Raw genomic sequence first — 21,454 nt, 5'->3', positions numbered from 1 at the left:
AAAAAATAAAAAATATGAGAAAGAACCAATAGTGATATAATGTGAAGTACGTAGAACTTTGAAAGACCTGGCAAATGGAAAAGCACCAGGTGCTGATGAAATTCCAATAGAACTTTTGAAGGTAGATGGGGGAGGAGGCAATAAAATTGTAACAGCTATTTGGACACAGATCGGGAACGGGATTGTATGGCCTAAAAGGTGGAAGCAGTCAGTCGACATACTATTGCTAAAGAAAGGGGATCCAACAGAATGTTCAACTAACCAAACCAATGTCTCGCTTTCACAAGCCAGCAAGAGATTAGTAAAGATCATTCAACAAGATAGAAGATTTCGTTAAGCGAGAAATGCCTGTTGAGCAATCAGGTTTCAGAAGAGAAAGAGGTACGAGAGATCAAATCGCAAATCCGAGGTGGATCATCTTTATTTTATAGATTGTAGCAAAGCCTTCAATTGTGTTGATTATGATGAGAGAAATAGGAAAGTTAGAACATCTACTATGTCTGATAAGCCTGTACACGAAACAAGAAGCTACAATAATAACAGAGTATGGAGAGACAGAATGGCTTGGAATTGGAAAAGAGGTCAAACAGGGGTGAATTCTCTCCACTGACCTGTTCAAACTGTATAGTGAGTACATCATGAGAAAATCACAGATGGATGGCGTAGAGGTTGTAGTCAGGATTGGAGGAAGATGCATCAACAACCTTTGACCAGCCTCGATGATTTAATGGTTGGAGCATCCCCTCTAAGTATGGAAGGTCAGTGGTTCGAACCTTGGCCGAGTCATACCAAAGACTTTATTCAAAATAGAAATGTTATGTGTTGCTTCCTTGCTTGATGCTCAGCATTTAAAGGATGGAGCATAGACGGACAACCATAGGTTGGTTCTAATAGTGCAGGCTTTGATGGGCCTAATAGTCTCCTCCTGCATCAAAAGTTCCTTGGAAGACAGATGGTTGTTATTTTCGGATTATGTGGTTTTACCATGACACATAATCGGCAGCGATGCTCACCATAAGTCAGGAGGTGCGTCTGATGTATAAACGATGAATGTGGTCATCATTGGTTAGATATTTATTGGTATGCCATCCTGATGAGGGCAAATAAGCCCGAAATCTGGATAGACTGCTCCATTTGATGTTTAACTGATGTTGACCATGTGATCTTCGTCTGTTTCACAAAGTCGCCAGGCCGAGGCCTCGGTTGGAGGTGATGCTTTTGTGTAGGACTTTGTCCAATGGGGACTGAGGGAGTGCTCGTCACACTCCACATATTTCAATATGTACATATTGTTGCGGGCCGGGGACTGGTGGCGAGAGAGACCGCTAGGTGGGGGAAGTTACGTCGTCTCCCACCAGACTCCCGGAATTGTAAGCCATCACTCACGGATAATTCCGTGAGGTGGCGGCGGCTTAACTGACCGTGGACGCCAATACCTCCACCGCCTAGCATAGGGTCTTTTTTGTCGAGAACTAATTTACCTAATCAACGCAGTGTCGTCTACCGGGGAACCACGCCCTCAGTACGCCTTGCCTGATCCAGATCACTCTACCAACTACCAACCACCTTTCCGGATCGGATGCAGCCAAGCGAAACGACCACGAACGTACCGGCAAGAATGAACAGATTATCGGGGATAAAGACCCGGCTAAAACTCAGATCCGAACCATGCTGGACTAATGAAGGAAAAGGCGAAAACGAACTGGGAACATTTCTACAATCATTTATTTTCAATAAAGCAAGGAAAAATATGTGGCACAGGAAACAGGTTTATTGGGGATGTTATGCAGGGGAAGATGAGGAAATGATGTAGTGCGACAATTTTACAGCAACTTACAAAGGAAACACAGAGCAGACTTGTCACGAGAATAAAACGGGTAAGATTTACAATGATCAAATAAAAACACATGCAATTCTACTTAAAGATGGCGCCACACACTCAGACGCACACTCAGACGAAAATAAACCCAGATGTATTGCAAAGGACCTTTTGCAGCCAGAGAGGGAGGTGAGCTGAGATCGCAGTTCTTTTGGGTACCTGAACGTTGGAGGGAAGGGATGCTCCGTGGTGCGGCACCTGTCAATGGTCGTGTGGCTCGGTCCACGGCCGCCCGCGTGGAGACCGTGTCTGCGAAGGAGCCCAGGTCGAGTAGAGCGGAGTCCAAGGCGGGGACCAGGGCTGCAGACAGGACCCTACGAGAGACCCGGTCGAGGTCTTCCCAGCTCTCACACTCGAAATGAACGACCCCCAAAGAGCGCAACCACTCCATGACCTTCCTCCTTTCTTTCGCTATCAGCCGACGGACTCTCACTCCAACGCCCTGCTCAAGACGACTCGCTTTCCAGCTCACGCTCAAGACGACTCGCTTTCCAGCTCACGCTCAAGACGACTCGCTTTCCAGCTCACTCAAGACGACTCACTTTTAAGCTCACCAGACCACTCTGAACGAATGGTGTCGTAATTTATAGATCTCCCTCAGCGGGGAGGGGCCTTTAGTAGAGTTCCCACAATAGGGTCCCATGATCGTTTTTTCCGGGACCAAGGTTTGAAGGTTGATTTTAGTCAATTTGAGGGTGCTGATTAAAATGAGCTGGGGTGAACCTCGTAAAAATGTGGGCTTACTCGGCCAGATGCGAAAATTCAAAATGGCCGCCATGTTACTTCAAGTATATCAAAAATTGCATATCTTTGGTTCTACATGTCCGATTTTTATGATTTTTGGGTCAAAATATATTTTGAAGGTCAAGGATGTCATATATTACCATTCCAGATTGTTATATTTAAGGGTTGTCAAAAATATGAAATATAACTTTTCGGGGGCCAAATCCAAGATTGTCGTCGAGTAACATCTGGAAAATAGTAAAAAAAATCAATTTTCTTCTCATAATATTGGCAGTGAATCTTTTCATGCAAGTAGATGTTTGTTTATATGTGGGAGTGCACAACAAATTGAGACAAGAAGAGAAGGACGCAATCATTGTCTTTATTTTCAGAACATGATGTGTACATAATATCAATTTCTCAACTTTTACACTGTTCAGGAAGGTTATACCATTCTTTTGTATGTCCCTCCTGTACTTTATCGAGAACAGTAATATGATGAAAGAATATCAACATTCCTTCATTCTGTCTGTAGAGCAACAGTGTTTCAATGGAAAAATGAAATAAAACATGAATTATCTGAATTCCCAGCAATTGACACTTTCCCGGTAAGTATTCTTGTAATTTGCATTGACCAAAGTTTGATGTACTGTCCAAACTGTCTTTTATCTAAGACAGTCATAATAAAATAATATTAACATCTCTTATATTTTGACTGTGGCAATGTTTTTACAGTTGTAAATTAAATGAAATGAAATCTCCATTGAAACACATACATGTAATCCTTCAGTCACTATCTGAGTCGCTGGCTCCAGAGTCACAAACTTCATCATTACTTTCAGCCTCATCATCGTGCAACAACGTCTGTTCTTGTTCAACCGAGTCATGTAAACTTCTTGAAAGTGCATCATGGGTATACCTCACTGACACACATCTACCGTCTTTCATTGTCCATCCATGGTTGGTGGGATTTGGGGGTGCATCCGGCTTGTCATAGTTTAGTTGAATGTAAACTTGGTAGTTAACTCGCGTCGCATGCAGATTGTGAGAATCTGGATCTGGTGGGATGCGGGACGTGGACTTCTTTTTCATCTGACCCCACTTCCGTGCTCTGGCTTCACCTAATGTTTTACTGATTGTGTCATTATAGATGTGTCTAATAGTGAATGTGGCCATTTGCTGAAGCACCTCTTGTGTCACTGGAAGTGTTTTGCCAACATCTTTCAAAAGATTACGTGCCTCCCGCGTTCCTGTTCCTTTTTCATAAACTGTGTTTTTCCCATGTCCATAGAAGCCAGATGTTGTATCAGATCCACTATGGATGTGTAATGGGATTAATATTTTAGCTGCATCATCAGAGCAAAGGTCTCTGCAGTTGATGATTTTGTCTTTCCGTTTGATAGCAAGGGTGCCCTCCAGTTGATGTGCAACATATGCAGAAAGAATCACTACATCTGTGTCCTCGGCATCAATCACGACTGTCTCCATTTTTCCTGCTTTCGGCTTGCATGCCAGATTGTTTTTGTAAATGATGCCTATGGTGTGGAAAATTCCATCAAAGACAGTGAGCATGAGCATCGTAAATCCACGACAGCATTTAGAGATGGGTCCAGAAATGTGTACATGAAAACATCAGATAGGTTTCCTGCCACAAATAACTTCCAGGTGCTGTTCAGCAATCAGGGAAACAAACAAAGGCTGCAAAAGTTTATAAAGGATGAGTTCACCAAGCTTGTAAAGAATCATAGAGAAATTGACTTTTTGTACTCCATCAGACAAAATTGTTGGAACATCTCCTCCAGAAAATGGATGGAAGAATTTGAATGTAGTCACATTGAGGCGGACACAATGCTGTTCTTCATCTATTCGCAAATCCGAAAAGCACGTAAAATGGAGGATAGGGTTGTTCGCCAAACTCGACCTACCTAAGTACCCACGCAGATGGTAAACTGGGCAATCGTACCTCGCCGCAGGTCGACTCCGGACACGAGCCGCTTGGGCGGCCCGTTCCGTACTATCGGGATAACCGAGCGGTGTTATCGTCGACCTCGACGGTTCAGATTATTTACCGGGCGTTGTGCACCCACTACGAACCCTTTACATGAAGCAGGATGGCGATTCAATTAGGAAAAGACGAAGCGAAACGGGCACAGTGCACACAATGCACATTTATTTCCTGGCACAAGGAAAGCACATATATACAGTCAAAATGCACATAAAGCAACCAAAACAATAAAAGCAACAACGACGCAGAGTTAATACTGACTACGCGCACACACAGCAACACTTATACAGCTTTACTTTACAGACGGCGCCAACACACATTTACACAAAAGCAAAGGAAAGAAGCCACCCTCATAGACAAGGAGGCAGACAGGCCTGTAGGCCAAATGTGCGCGTGACCTGGAGGAGCGGCCAGGTCCGCGAGACCGGGGGGTCCCATCCCTCCCCTGATCCTAGAATTTGCATATATCGACTTCACACACACACGCGCCTGGAGGCGGGGCCAAGCCGCCCCGCGCTCGCGAATTGGACGGAGGAAAAGTGGGCGTGTAGCGTTTTTGATCCGAATTTCCCCTCGGAAAGGCCGCTATTCTCCCTCGCGGCTCGGTGCGCTCGGCACCAAACGCCGAACGGGCCCGAGACAGCCCGACGTTCAGTGTTCACAGGTGGTGCGGGAATGGCCGTAGAAGGAGAGAGGTGAGGGTGGTGGAGGGTTTTCGGTGGTGGTTTGATGGTTATGGTGCCGTTTGGGATGGTGATGGTGCAATGATGTGGGAGCGTGGATGGTGGCGGTGGCGTGGTTGTTGTGTGATGGCGGTTGAGACGTGGTTGGTTCAAAATAAAGATAGAACAGAAAAAATGGCTAACTCAAAGCGTCGCAGCCCGGATGAATCACATAAATTCCCTCTATACAACGGGTTTGGGCTAACTACACATGTACTTAGAGATATCTCACCTACGGGCCCTTCATGGTGTAATGCGAATTTCGAGAGCCGTAACACTACCCCCTCCCCTTTTTGCAGACTCGTCCCGAGTCGTCAAATTTTCGTGTGCCATCATGTGTAGTTCTCCCCTAGTACGTTTTACCTTCGGATCCCTGAGTGCGACATTCATGGTATTAGTGTCCCCAAAATAAATAACCGGAGGGCTGAGTAACTAACTAAACAAACCCACTCACACGGACGACTTAAATAAAATTGCGGGCGCTAGACAGTCATGCCGGGGACGCACTCATATTTACAGTACATCTGACTTACAAATTCTACACTAACCATGGCCCAGGATCAATGGACTCTGCAGGAAGCAAAACAAAAGTCAACCGGCGCACGGGCCGCTACTGCAGGCCCGTGTTGTAGCTGCCAACAGGACAGTTCTTGCAGCTTGCAAACTGTTGCTTTTATGATGATCCCGGCGCGCATGGAAATGAACAGTGGGGGGGGGGGGGGAAAGCGAAATTGAACGGGGGCAAACTGATGATGTGGGCAGTGGGCATGGATGGCAAAGGTGGGTAGGCTAGGCATGGCAAAACAAGGCCGCCGCAGGCGAACACAGCCGGCAGACGATCCGACCGGCACAGGCCTTGAAGCAAAAACAGCTGCAGACGATCCAGCCGGTACAGGCCGCGCAGCAAAACAACAGCCGATGAAGTTGGCCAGCCTCTCGCTGTGCAGTGCAGGTTGGTGGAGGGAGTGCGGAGGTGCTGGCCACACAGAAGGCGGGCTTGGACCTACCAAGTCGTCTCCCTTCCAACCTATCGCCTTTGCCTGTCACTGTCCATACCCACTCCCTTAATTTGTAAAAACTCAATTTAGCCCCAATTAATTTTTTTTCTTTTTATTTCTATACCTCCCACTATAATTCGTCCCCTAACCCCCTTTATCGTCCTTGTTCGGCTTACCTATCGTCTCCGAGCCTACTCCCAACCCCTACGTTCCATTCCCGGAGGGGAATAAGGGAGAGCTAGCGTCCTGTGTCGAGGCCCAACGAAGCCTCAGGATGGCCTCCCCAGACTTCAGCAATCTTTAACCCAAAGTGGGTCCAGCGGCCCACAACGAGAGCGAAGGGATGGATAGTGCGGAGACGTACATGTCCTAATCTACCCTATCCATTAACCTTTAAACTACCCCGGGGCTTTCAACAAGCGCCTCTCGCTTAATCTACTGGTTCCAACAACCCAGATTCCCATCGCCTGTGTTGGTGTCCTCACAATTTCGGGCCTCACCCCCCCCCCAATTTTCTCTCCGTGCCCTCACACGGTCTCATGGCTGGGACGCGTGGCTCCCCTTGGCAGGCACTACCCTCTGCCGATTCTCCAGCTATGGCACCCCCGGGCACTACACTGCCTCCGAGCCTAGCAGCTCCCTAAACACCGAGGAGTGCCCTCCCTGGCGACTCCCCTGAAACGCTCACGTGGCAGACTGGCTTCCTGGGCCCCTTTCTGAGGGTAACCCGTGCCCACAACACTGCCCACGCGGCTAACGTTGCCCCGGGCCCCCGCATCATGCGGGCGCACCTGTGCCCACTACGCTATCCCGGCCCCCCATGGGCCCTTGGCCTACCACGGCCGACTAGCCCGGTGCCCGGGGTACCCACTCAGCGATACCTTTCGCAGCCACGCTCCCAGCCCGTGAATAGGGCTCCTGCACCCCTCCAAACGGGTTTCGAGCCTACTTTCCCACCAACAACAAAACGACTTCCATTTTTGTTAATTTGACTACCCCAGCTAACTCATTTTACACTGACCCCGGGGTCCCTTTGGTGGGAGTCACTTCTCCCCCCAATCACTCATCGCACCATGCATTCCACATTTGCTCCATTCACACAGACCCGCTGGCCTCACTCACTCAACATGTCTCCACACAACTCACCAACACTTCAACACACACACACACACCGCTGAACTCTGCCATCCTTCTCACGACATCCCCGAACTAACTCGTGCTCCCACGTCGTCCCTTAAACTACAGCACGTTCCTTTTAATACTACGTTGCTAAGTTACGTCCCCACCACACATTCAATGGCAGTCACTGTCTTCCAAAATCCTCAAATATTTTTTCCCATCCTAAATCTCATCTAAATACCTCGACCTTATCCATTCCACGGGCCCCATGAGGACTTACCCCTGCCCCATGAGATCGGTCTAACGAAGCTAACCCTTCCCCCGAACTCGTTCCATCCTGTGCCCAGGCCAGGGGGTCTTCCACCCCTTGCCCGGGAATCCTGTTCACCCGAAAGCGAGGCTTGTTCTTTTCTTTCTTCCTTGCGCAGCACCAGCGCGGCAACTCGCAACCTGCGCGGCAATTCACAGCTGCGCACTTTGTACCTGCCCGTGACGTCATGGCAGCTGTTCTCGTCCCTGGTCCCTCTTGGACGGTATCATCCGGCAGGGATTCACCCTCCTGCCAGATTCCAACCACACGTGCAGCCATGACGTCACCGTGCGCATTAAAAAAAACCAAGCCTCGCGCTTCGAGGGGTTCCCCACGCGAACACATGTGCTCTGCCCATTGGAGCTTAACACACACGCCTGCGTGGAGAACCCGTCCGGTCCAAATGCGTCTACCTGCCTAAACTTTGTCCGTCGCGGGATCGGCAACATTTACGTGCTCGTTTCCGGACCAGGCTTCACTCCTGCAGCCGAGCACGTGGCGGCCTCGTGCGTTGCACGGCCCGAACCTCGCACCCGCCGCTGGGTGAACCCGGCGTGGTCCCCAATACATCTACGGCCGCTACCCGGCTTTTGTCTCTCTGTCGCGGTCGTCGTCGCCATTCCACGCACACACTCCTGCGTGTTACGACACACACACCATTGCATAACATAACACCGGAGACGCGGCTGCATGCTCCCGCATGCCGACCGTCATCTCCCTCACATACCGCTCTCACACACACGGTCTCTCTCACACTCGGCCGCTCACTCACTCGTGCCATTTCCCTTGCACACGTGGTTCCATTCACACACGGCCGTTCACTCACACATGCGGTGACACTCACACGCGGTGCCTCATCCACACACGGCGTGCTGGGAAGCACGCACTTTGGCACACTTGCCACCACATCACTCACACACGGGGCTTCTGGCACACGCGGGGCTTCACCCATACACGCGGTCGCACTCACACACACCGGGACAACACTCGTAACCACACACACCGGGACAACCAAACTGGGGATTCATGTCCCCACAAGGGGTTCCGGGGCCTCTATACGCCCCAAGCTCGGCGTGCACCCGTTCGCAGCACTCCTCCCCTCGACCCCGCAAAGCACGACCGAACCCACCTGGTCGTGAGTCGCCTCAAGGGGGCATACTCCCTCCCCTCGTTCCTGGAGGAGGGTATCCAGCTGCTCGCACCAGGTCATGAAACAGTCCGCCAGCTCCCCCTCATGGTCCTCTACTACCTCAATGTGTGTGTGTTTGTCACTCACCCCGTCCGGATCGTGTCGTCTTCCCTCTATCGTTCCCATCTCCCGCGTCGCTATTATTTCCGTCTCTTCCCTTGTTATCTCCCTTGTCTCAACTATTATTTCTTTTCTTCTCCCCGTCGTCACCTCGTGTCTCGTCTCACACGTTTCGGTCACCCCATTTAGTTTTTCCCTCTCGGTCACCGTCACTTTTTCCGTCACCTTTACACTTCTCGCCCAACACGTCCCCCGAATTATTTTCTCCTCACCCGCCTCCATTGCGGGCCTGACACCGTTGCACTCCCTCCCAGCTCGTTCGCTCCCACACGTGTCGTCGCCATTACGCACTCCGTTGTCCGCGCTTCACTGCACGCTATTGCCTTCATGCCCGCCTGCAAGCTTCGGCCCATTTGCTGCATCTCACCCCGCATTTTTTCCATTTTGTTTGTGTTTGTATCCATCTTCTTGTTTATATTCGCATTCATCTTTGCCAGCATGGCGAATAGCTGGGCCATGTCGAATGCACTCTGCTGAGCTGATTCGGCGAGGATCGGGGGGTTTTGGTGGAGAGGTGGAGGGGAGGTGTCATACACCGTGGCCGCTGCCGCACCCATTTCGGGCTCTGGGTTCAGTTGGGGGGGAAACTGTTCCTGCACAATAAACATTTCCTGCTCGGGGCTTCCATCCTGGGCCATGGATTCTAACAGCTCTACATCCATTTCTACTACCCCCGGCTCCCACTCGCCTTGAGACTCCATCTTATTTCACGTAAGAGGTTAATTTTAATTGCTCGTAATTTGGAGGGAATCGGGGGTCGCTCCTCTCACCCCTGAACCGATTCCCCGTGAATTTAGCTTGGAGGCGGGAGAGTTTGTATCCCGCTCTCTGACACCAGTGTTGCGAATTCGCGCCCGCCAGCGTGCGAACGGCCACGTAACTCGGATCGCTGCACGTCGCCCACCGGATGGACGATTCAGTCGTGACCCTCCGGGAACTCGCCCGGAGCCAGTCACGGGTGGGCCTTTCGACCTCACCACAATCGTGCCAATCGGCCACCCGCGTAGGATAGGGTTGTTCGCCAAACTCGACCTACCTAAGTACCCACGCGGATGGTAAACCGGGCGATCGTACCTCGCCACAGGTCGACTCCGGACACGAGCCGCTTGGGCGGCCCGTTCTGTACTATCGGGATAACCGAGCGGTGTTATCGTCGAGCTCGATGGTTCAGATTATTTACCGGGCGTTTTGCACCCACTACGAACCCTTTACGTAAAGCAGGATGGAGATTCAATTAGGAAAAGACGAAGCAAAACGGGCACAGTTCACACAATGCACATTTATTTCCCGGCACACGGAAAGCACGTATATACAGCCATAGTCAAAATGCACATAAAGCAGCCAAAACAATAAAAGCAACAACGACGCAGAGTTAATACCGACTACACGCACACACGGCAACACTTGTACAGCTTTACTTTACAGATGGCGCCAACACACATTTACACAAAAGCAAAGGAAAGAAGCCACCCTCATAGAATCGCCGACTCGCCACGGAGTCGGGGCGCAGCTGCGCGAACATTGCGGCTTGCCCGCCATCGCGTCATGAGGACGCGGGTAAGACCTTCCCGGTCTCGTGGACCTGGCCGATCCTCCAGGATCCACGTACATTTGGTCTACGGAGCTGTCTGCCTCCTTGCCTTTGAGGGTGGCTTTCTTTCTTTCGGGTTGAATGCATGCTGTAGTACCGTGTCCAATAAGTAGAACTGCCTAAGTGGTTGTGCCTGTACTTTGCCCCTTTTATTCGGTGTAATTCTTTTCCTTGCATTTGCTTTTGTTGCATGACTGTATGGCTGTATATACGTGCTTGTCTGTGTGTGTGGAAATGAAGTGCATTGTGTGAACTGCTTTCCCGCTTTGCTTCGTCTCCTTCCTTTCATTGAATCTCCATCTTGCATCACGTAAGGGATTGATAGTGGGTTTAAAACGCCCGGTAATTAAATCGGAACCGTCAAGGCCGATGATAACTCCGCTTGGTTATCCCTGTAATACGGAACGAACCGCTTAAGCGGTTCGTGCCCAGAGTCGGCCTGTGGCGTGGTACGATTGCCCGGTCGACCACTCGCGCAGGTACTTAAGTAGATCGAATTTGGGGAGCAACCCTATCCTACGCGGGTGGGCAATTGGCACGATCGTGGTGAGGTTAAACCCCCACCCGTGACTGGCTCCGGGCGGCAGTTCCTGGAGGGTCACGACTGAATTGTCCTTCCGGTAGGCGACGTGTCGCGATTCGAGTTATGTGGCCGATCGCACGCCGGCGGGCGCAAATTCGCAACAATATATTTTGACCCAAAAATCATAAGAATCGGACATGTAGAACCAAAGATATGCAATTTTTGATATATTGGAAGTAGCATGGTGGCCATTTTGAATTTTCGCATCTGGCCAAGTTAGCCCACATTTTCACGAGGTTCACCCCAGCTCATTTTAATCAGCACTCTCAAATTGACTAAACTCAACCTTCAAACCTTGGTCCCGGAAAAACGGTCACAGGACCCTATTGTGGGAACTCTACTACTTGGTGAAGCTGACGTCACTGTTTGCCCTGATTGGACGGGGCTTCCATGGGGCCGCCCTTTCTGGGTGGGGTTTCAGCCGTACCGGGAAACCCGCCCACTCCGCGTGTCCGGATTCGCCAAAAAGGTACTACACAGAGAGTCTGCCTCGGAAAGCGAGTCGCCGAGTAGGCGAACAAGCACTTGTTCAGCCCATGCAAGAGTAGCGAGCGAGATGAAGGTGCGGGCAGGCAGAGGGTACTGTGGGTTGTCGTGGATGGGATATAATGATTTATTAGTCTAACTAAAAAAAACCGCAACGCACCCCAGGCGTCAGTGTCGTCCCACTACACACAAGGAGGGGTTCAATCTGCACATATACTTAATTGCATAACTAACTTCGGGACAAATGTATGTTTGTATCCATACGGTTCCTACTATCATAACAATATTTATATATATATATATATATATATATATATATATATATATATATATATATATATATATTTATATATATATATATATATATATATATGCTGTTTCAAAAACTGGGTGGATGATTTCGTGAGATGACAAGAACTTGCCGATTAGATTTTGGTTAAGGTCCACATCCAGTATCAGTGGGATACAAAATGGATACTGTTCAGTCTGGTGGAGGTATGCGCTCCACCGGATGCCGTTCTAGTTTAGATGTTTTCAAGGTCATATTTGATCAGAGCTTTTCGGTTTGTTTGTTTTTTTTCACCTTTTCTCAATTTGACGAGTAGCTTTGCCACAAGGAGTCCGTGATCCGTTACACAGTCTGCAGCTGGCAGTTTGTTGGCATATTTCACAGCACTTCTCCATCTTCTGTTGATTAGAATGCACTCGATCTGATTTCTATGTTGCCCATCAGGTGAAGTCCACTTGTACAGTCTATGCTTATGTTGTTTGAACCATGTGTTTGCAATTATGAGGTCATTCTCCACATATTTCCAACATTCATTTCCCTGGCTCATTTTTTTAAACCAAGTCAGTGCTTTTCTGCAATCCCTGGTGCTCCTGCTTCTCCAAGTTTTTCATTCCCATCACCCATAATAATTTAAGCATCTCCTTTATGCACGTGTTCTTCCAGTTCCTACAACTTTCCATAAAACTCCTCTACCCTAACATCTGCTGCAGAAGTCGAGGCATATACCTTGATTGTGGAGTTCGTTGGGATGTCTTTTCAAACTCACTCCTTCTCCATCGTGTGCAGCACAAGGCTGCAAGTAGCATCATTGGCTGGGAACGTGGCTGTGCCACTGATGCAATGCTCCTGTTACCAATACACTGGTACTCATTCTGTCGAACTCAGAAGGATGACAGGCTGAGTCAACCCTACCTGGTGTTAATGCAGTAGCCCGACAGGGGCTTGAACTCAAGACCCAAGAATCTTAAGCCAACCACCTTAACCATTAAGCCAACACCAGGCTCTCAAACTAAAAGTGTTTTGATATTAACCGATCATTGACTGGGTTCCAGTACTGACTCTGCCATCTTCTTATTTCAAATCACTGCCACTCCATTTCTTTTACAAGTTCAGTGACCACAAAAGAACACTTTTATAATCATCATATTGAAACTGCCCCAAACCAGTCCATTTAAGTTCACTTATGTACAAGATTCCAGTTCTTTCCTCCTCCATCTCTCTATTACAGCTAACTTTCCCTGATTCATTGACATTACATTCCATCTCCCAATTCCATGGACTTTTGAGATGCTTAGAGTTCGACTTTCTGTTCTCGCGACCTCAGCAACTGGATTTCCTTGTGGGTTTGATCCATCCCCATCATACCTGCCAGTCCTACTCATCAAAATAATTTGCTCTTCCCCAGTAGCCATTTTGGGTGATCCATCACTGCGTGTGCCGTCCCTCGGCTGGACTTTAAATGGGTGTCCTGTCTGCTGGCATTAGTTGTTGGATGTTAAAATCCTACGGTGTCCTTCTCGAAGAGTTGGCGAGCAATCGCAAACACAATGGCCAAATAATTCTAAAATTCCTGCCCTCACCTTGTGTTCCCCCTGTCCCAAGACAACGAAGTGCAAAAGGGTCAACCCCCGAGGGAGTCATTACGCCTCATAACTGGGCATGCAGATTAGTCGTAGTACGAGTAGCAATTGCATTTTGCTTTCAAATCTGGTGGGGTGGGGTGGAGGGGGGGGGCTCATCATCCAGCACCATGGCTTTACCTCTTGGTTTTCTAATCATGATTGGTTTATTGTCATATACGGAAGCTGTTTTCCATCGCCTTCTTCTGGACAGTCACTATACTGTACTAGACTGTTCATCCTCATCATTGTTCTCCATAAGAGAATCATCTGCCTAGCATCAAGGCCATGCAACTCTGTTACGGTGGCGAAAATGGGGGTAGTACACCTTGCCAATCACAGTGATACTTTTTATTACTTACGAAATCTTTAGATTTCGGAAGTATATTGATGACTTCCGTCCTCTGTTTGTGTGGTTGTTTGTGTGTGTGTGTTTGTGTGTTTGTTTGTAGGCGCGATAACTCGAGAACGGAAGAAGCTACCAATGTCAAATTACACCACGTGATTCAGGAGGGTGATGGCTAGCGCTGATTAGATTTTGGTCAAAATTGGTCAAAGGTCAAGGTCACAGTGAGGTCAAACATTCGATTTTTGATGGTTTGATACAGAATCATCGTAGAAACTTCTGGTTTGCGTCGCTACCTTCTCTCGAGACAGCTTTTATTAGATAAGGTCAGAGGTCAAGTTGACTATTTCGTAAGTACCAGTCTATGACTGCTTGTTTATTTGTTTATTTATTTATTTATTCTTTGAAGCTGAATTTATAGAACTGTTCATACATAATTTTTGGGTCCTTTAAAAAAATCATTATTACTAGCCGAAACCCCGTCACAGACGGATTCCGTTCATTCAACCACCCTCACCAGCTCACGCACACTCTAGGGACATGGACTGGACAGGGCGTGCTTGCCCCCGCCTACTCATCCCTCGCCCCTGCCCCATTCCCCCCCCCCGCCTTCAATTTGCTTACCCCCGGCACCGCCCCCGCCTCTTCACTCCCCGCCCCCGTCTCTTGATTCCCTGCCCCACTTGCCCCCGGGCCCCCATCCCCTGTCCACCCTCTCACACTCGACCCCACCTAATTCACCCCAGCCCCTGCCTCTTCACTCATTGCCCCCCCCCCGTCTCAACGAAAAGTGTTTATTCTGCTTCAGAGTTAAAGATTGGCTATTGCCACTATGAGCGATGCACTCTTACAGGTACAAAGTTTCTTTCAGTCCAGGTCACAGTACTGAGAAAAACGTGACGCGACTGCTAGGAGGAGCACAAAATTTGGTCCTTCACTATTAATATATAGATTGGGATCAAAAGTTAATGAACATTTTGCTCCATCATTTTCTGGGCGATATGTTTGGCGTTATCATTTTTCCACATAGCATACCAATTTGCAGTTCCTGATATCCAACGTGTTGGAAAAGCAAAAGCAGGATCAATTAATTACTCCAAAACATGGGAAGGACTAAAAACCCATGCATCACGTGCGGAGTTCAGTTTCCATCTTGGGAAACTGCAGAGAAGCTGATGTGGGGTAGGAGGCATAACCATTTGGAGAAACTTGGGTGAGTTTGTTGAAAATCAGTTTTGGTTTGTTCACATTTTAATCACTTTGTATTAACCTTGACTATATGCTCATCATCATCATAGTCATCATCATCTTCCTATTCTTCTTTCTCTTCTTTTGTGCTGTGGTTAGCATCATTTGCTTGGGGCACAGCTTTCCGGCTAATGCAGTGCCCCCTTGTAGAGTGGGACTTTGGAATTTGTTCAGGGTGATGGTGATAGCTCACCTACTCTTTGCAAAGGACATTGTGGGATCTATAACATCCACCAAATAATGCTGCAGATGGGTTGCGCAGTTCAATCTGAGGAACTGTGCACACACACACACACACACACACACACACACACACATACACACACACACACACACACACACACATACATACATACATACATACATACATACATACATACATACATACATACATACATACATACATACATACATACACACACATACACACACATACACACACATACACACACATACACACACATACACACACATACACACACATACACACACACACACTGATGCCTCACCTTGCTTGCAAAACACCAGGGTGACAGTTTATCGCTGAGTTGGAATTCAAACCCAAGCTAGACAGCTTAGAGGGAAGTGTGCATACCTCTAGGATGTCCTGCCAGCATTGCATGTGCATGTAATAGTTGTCAATGGAAATATTTGTCAGCATTAAAAATTTGGCTAATTCTTTTTCTTTTTCATTTCTCCATTCAATTTTCCTTTGAAATTCTAACTGACCAATCCTATTGTATTTTGTTCTGAAACCAGAGTTATTTCTAATATTTAGAAATTTGATTCTGGTTTGGTCTCGTAATTCACCAGAGAGCAGACAAAAACAATGGTAGTATGAGAAAGGCAATTTAGTGGAGCAGTTGTCGTGGTGAGTTGAGACTTCCTGTAAAACCTTTCTGTTTCTTTAAAACCAAGCTGAAGAGAAGAGTGCAGCACGTTTGCATTAAATACACCGAATGTATATGTTGTGTGTAGCGTGTGCAGCACCCGGAGGTTCCACCGAGCTTGGCGGTGCGCCCAGGCTCTGCTGTGGTCCCTGTTGGCTCAATGGTGCGAAGAGGTGATCCGGAGACTGGCTGGGACTGCCTGGAAGGCAAGGACTGCATCTCGTTCTTCTGCTGCTTTGAGGATTGTCATGCTGGATCTTGGCGAAAGGGAAGAGTACACATCCAAGTTGCAAAATTGGATTCGTACTCTCGCATCTTCTTCCCAATTGCCTTTGGCCTTTTCAATCTCGTCTACTGGATTGGATACATGTACCTGTGAAATGGACTCTTCTCATGTACCTGCGATTGAATACATTTACCGGGTTCTTCCAATGACTACTCTGAAGTACCGGCTACAGCGGGGCTGCGAGCCCGCCGACAGACACTCGGGCCATCCTGTGGAATTGGACAAGCCCTACTTGGACGGGTGTGCTCAAAGCGAAGCTTCTCGTGTGCCGTCTGCATGTGATGGACACACTGGGTTTGCCGAACAGAGATTTCGGCGCTAACCTTTCAGTTTCAAATTTCCAGTGAATTTTACCTTTTTGTTATTATTATTATTATTATTATTATTATTATTATTATTATTAATATTACTTTTCACTCTTTCACTCTCTCAGCAGATGCATTTGCAATTGTCTGACCACTGATGTTGCTTTATTGCCTTATAGCTAGAACCTTTGCCTCGATTATTTAAGCCGTATTTCAATTGTTTGATCATGCTGGTAAGGTCATCAAGGCTGAAAAAGCTGTTTAAAAATGGTTGTGTTTAAGCTCTTGTAGTCCCATGTGATCATTTGACTGGCCTTTACAGGTGTTGGCCTCCCTTACTTTTCCTCGTCTGTTTTGTCCCTCATTTATTTGTCCCTCATGCCCCACCCCCCATTTTTCTTTCTTCCTCTTTTCCTTCTGTACCTTTCTCCCTACCCCCTCCCTCTTTTCCTTCCTAACATCATTATCCCTTTTCCCACCTTCTTCCTTCCTATTCTCATCTTTTATTTCCCCTCTCCCCATCCTCTTTATTTTCATCAGTCTCCATTTCTTCTCCCTCCACATTTTTTTTTCCGTTTTCCATGGAAAGTTTGCAGCTTTTTCAGTTCATCTGACTGTCTTGCTAATATGATGTCCAAGGAAGACATTGAGTGAGAAACTTCCCATATAAGGTGAGATTTGGGGTTTTGTTTGAAATGTCATTTTATATTTTATATTTTTGTCTGATTCGTGGTGACGACTTCATCAGATTAAGCAGCTAGCTCTTAGTCACAGAGTCAAAATTCCTTCAGCAGTCTAAGCAAAGCCTGACCCAAATTTTATACGTAGTGATACAGAGGTACCATGTCCACCAGGCACAAGGAGCAGCCTATTTACTGGTATTGCAAATTGTTTGATCAACCAGAGAGCATTTGTGGTTTGTTTCATCGCCATTTGTCAGAAGGACGTCGGCATTTATTGTTATGAAAACTACAGTCGATTTGCAAGTCTCATTTTATCTCGTATTGATCCGTCTGAAGCAAATAGAAATGGTAATTTGAAGAGACACTTCCATGCTTAAAAAAAAAATAATGGAAAATGCTAGATTGCGTTTTGTGGAGCAAATGAAGCCTTATAATCCCAGCCCCAAACCAAACCATCCCACCTCCCAAACCCCTTCACTGAGCAAGTTTCAATTATTAGCCCATTTCGAACTTTCCATCATAGCCTTGGATGTGTATCCCACCCATCATTTCCTGATTTACACACACACACACACACACACACACACACCATCATCTTTCCTGCACCTACACTGTTCTCAAAATGTTTGTGATGAAATGGACTTTTCTCTATTCTAGCTTGGATAAGGCACAATTGCTGTCAAATTACAGTAATTGTTCCTTCGAGTTCAGGCAAAATAGGCATCGGGTCACTGGTCTTGTGATTTAATAAGCAAACCTCAATGACGGAGACTGCACAAGATAATTCACACATTTAGACCTTTCCATGTAGGTTGGGCACTGGAGCTCAGATCAATTTTTAAAGCGATGTAGTGATAGGGTGCAAAAGGAAAAAATGTGGAAAGCTTCTCACCGACCGGGTTTTTGAACGAGGTGTTTGGATCAGGTGACGTGAAGTAGAAACCTGTGTTTGTTCGATTTTTCCTGGCTGTGTTTGCCGTCGGGAGGTGTCGAGTTGTGCCACGCTGTGAATTTTGTCCATCTACATTCGAGTGGCATTATTTTTATTCTTCTTTTTTCATATTCACTTTGACAGGATTTCTACTGCCAGGAAATTCTCATTTTTGGTAATCTTTCTGAGCAGCAACCAACCGAGCAATAAAATAGCACTGGGTTTAGCCATAATAGAGCGAGTGATCGCAGATGTAATCAAGAAGTAACTAACCCGTACGGCGGCTGGTGACAAGGTTGACAATTATCTTGTCGTTTGGATCCTGTGTGAGACTCTGTGGTGGTTTGTATCTGGTTTTGGCAAGAGCCAGATTCACACCTGGGATCTTTAATGCTGCTGGACAACTGCTCTGCTTTTCGAGAGTCCGGCGGTGTTTAACGGGTCGTATCTTTTGGCAAAATGTGAAACCATTCGATCTGAAATACTTCATGACGCATAGTATGTTTACATCACTGCCTGGATAAGAATTTCTAAGTAATTCAACTTTTTGATCACTCGCTCCTTGAACTTTAAATATGTATTTTTGCAGTCGCTAATCTCCCGTTGCATAATCTACCGCTTTAAAGAGAAAATATATAATATCATCTGAACTTGACGCTCATCCAGATGGTAAGGAACTTTTGATGGCTGCTTATCAGAGCATCGCATGGCCATATTCTTCATACTGCAGTGGAACTGAAGCCTAAATGGTGGTGTTTTATGGGGGTTTTTTGTAAGTGTATGTTGTCCTATAATTTCCAAACAGCAAATGAAAAAACATATTTTTGATTCAGAACCAGAAATCTTTATTGTAACGTAGGTCATTGATAAATTTTTCAAGAAACAAATCAAAATCTCAATCTATTCCTCTTTTTTTTAATATCTTATAATAAAAAAGAGGAATCTTATTGTTCTTTTAGCTGAAAGAAAACAGATTCCTTTTTTTATTATTTATTTATTAGGATTATTATTATTGGTTTTAATTATTCCTTTCTTACTGCATATTCTTTTCTTCAAACTTATAATTTAATCTTTATTTTAACTATAATTCTTTCTATTTGATCACAGCCATGCCTTTATCTTCCCCCTCCTTCTCAACATCAATAACTCTCATTTCATTACTGCTGCTCTTGCCAATATTTTGACCAAATTGCCCCTGATGTATTCCCTTCACAACCATCTGTGCATCATCTACCATAAGTAATGGCGTTTCCCCCTCCCTCCCACACACATTTTCATTTGAGGGATTGTCGCTGCCATCGACTGCACGTATCCATTGTGATGTTGTATTGTGCTGTTTTTCAAAGTTTTTGTCTGCACAAACTTGGCTATTGATAGCTGGTGTAGATTTTTCTGGAATTCTTGTGACACTCATACAAACAAGGAACATTGTTTTAGCAGCATGTAGACATCGAAGCTGTGGGGCCTTTGGACTTCATACAGGCCTGCAAAATTGGTCATGAGGCCTGCCAGGTCACAAAATTGCTCAGCGAGCCTGCTCAGTTACTGTCCCAAAGGCCCGCTTATGACTGGAAAAATACCCAAGTCTTCAGGTTCTTGGCAAGCCATTAGATCAGGTGATTTTTATTTTGATATTTTTATTTATTTATTTATTTTTGATGGATTTTCAGGACAAAGGAATGGAAACTCAGGAGGGTGAGATATTTTGGTGAGTTGGGCTATTTGTCTCTAATAGTTGGGGTTTATAGTTGAGACCCTGCCCGTATGATTTCCCAAGCGGCTTATGGTTCTGCTTTGTGGGGCTCGGTATTTGGGATCAAAATGCGAAACTCACTGATCAGAAAAGGGGACAGAGAGGTGTGTAGAGCATGTCTCATGTTAAAGCAGTGCCTTTATGAATGTCGTCACTTGCCCACCATTTCCAATGCGATGTCAAAATTGAGGCAAAATGTCGGATTAAACTGACTAGCTTTGCATCAGAAACAACATTTTATAAACCTGTACATATTTTAGCAGAAAATACTTCTTAAGATTAAAAAAAAAAGTTTACAGTTACTGTTATGGTAGGTAAACACATTTGCAATATGAATTTACAACTCACGCGTTTTTGGTAATAAAAAAAGGATCCTTTTGTTTTCTTGCCTGGCATGTGTATTGTAACTGCGTTCTGTATTTACACCATAGATTGCTTTGTCTCAAGTATTGCACTGAGGCTTTATGGACATTGTTAGCTATTTTATTTCGGAAATAAAATTACGTTTTGCACACCAAACCTTTGTCATATTTTCGTCCTTGTGTTTTTTTCTTTTTTTTTGTATCACGAGACTAAGTAAATATAATAATATTTTGCAGAAATTCACAGCACCTCAATATTTATTTAGAGAATACGTGTACAGACAGTCACACACCACATGGACTCCTGTTTGCGAAACCCCTTACAATACAGCTCTTTGTAAATGTGTTAGTTTAACAACACTAACAACAGAAAACAGTGAGGAGACCTTTGATAACTTTGTAAAGGACCTGAGGATTATTCTCATGGACTGCGAGTATGCCAATCCCAAGGATATTCTAATAGATGTGATAATTGATGGCATTTTTGAATCCAGGGTGCAGGAAAGGTTAATGGATCAAGGTGAAAGACTGTCACGAGCAAAGGCTCTGGAAATTGGACAACGGTTTGAGTTGTCTCGCTAGCAAATCCACACCGTGCAGAATGAAGATGACTACAAACTTGGAGTGTCAGCAATCACAGCTCAGAGTAAATCGCATCCCAAGCCTTGTGCCTCGTCATCGCAGCTGCAAGCACTTAAAGCATGTGGTAAATGTGGCAAGAATGAAGTGGCATTTGTGGAACCAAGGAAAATGTCCTGCAGTACTGTAGGCTCCGCCTGTTCCAATTGCAAACGCCCGAACCATTGGATGTTGGTATGCCGTCGGCGACAGCGACTGGGCAAAACACACATCGTCAGTGCTGGAGAAAACAAATGGTGATATGTCAGAGTGGGTGTCATTGCGAACATTACCTTCCGTATTGATACAGGGGCAAGGTGCAATATACTTACACAGGGATTTTCAAAGACTACCAATTAACACTGAACTTCATAAGTCTAAGAGAACCCTGAGTACTTA

General features: G+C 46.3%; 1 protein-coding gene across 1 annotated transcript in view; it reads left to right on the top strand.

Annotated features, from left to right (window-relative positions):
- Positions 1-20,613, top strand: part of LOC147010950 (gamma-aminobutyric acid receptor subunit gamma-2-like) — a 101,894-nt gene extending 81,281 nt beyond the window's left edge. Inside the window, exon 9 of the mRNA XM_085860340.1 lies at positions 16,206-20,613. Coding sequence (XP_085716466.1) covers positions 16,206-16,496 — 291 coding nt within the window. The 3' untranslated portion in view covers positions 16,497-20,613. The remainder of the gene's footprint in view (positions 1-16,205) is intronic.
- Positions 20,614-21,454: the final 841 nt, after the last annotated feature.

Source organism: Eptatretus burgeri, chromosome 16, assembly GCF_056783735.1.
Source record: "Eptatretus burgeri isolate ZD-2024b chromosome 16, Ebu_testis_v1, whole genome shotgun sequence".
NCBI lineage: Eukaryota > Metazoa > Chordata > Myxini > Myxiniformes > Myxinidae > Eptatretus > Eptatretus burgeri.
The sequence above is the reverse complement of the archived record's forward strand: the minus strand, read 5'-3'. Positions and strand labels throughout refer to the sequence as shown.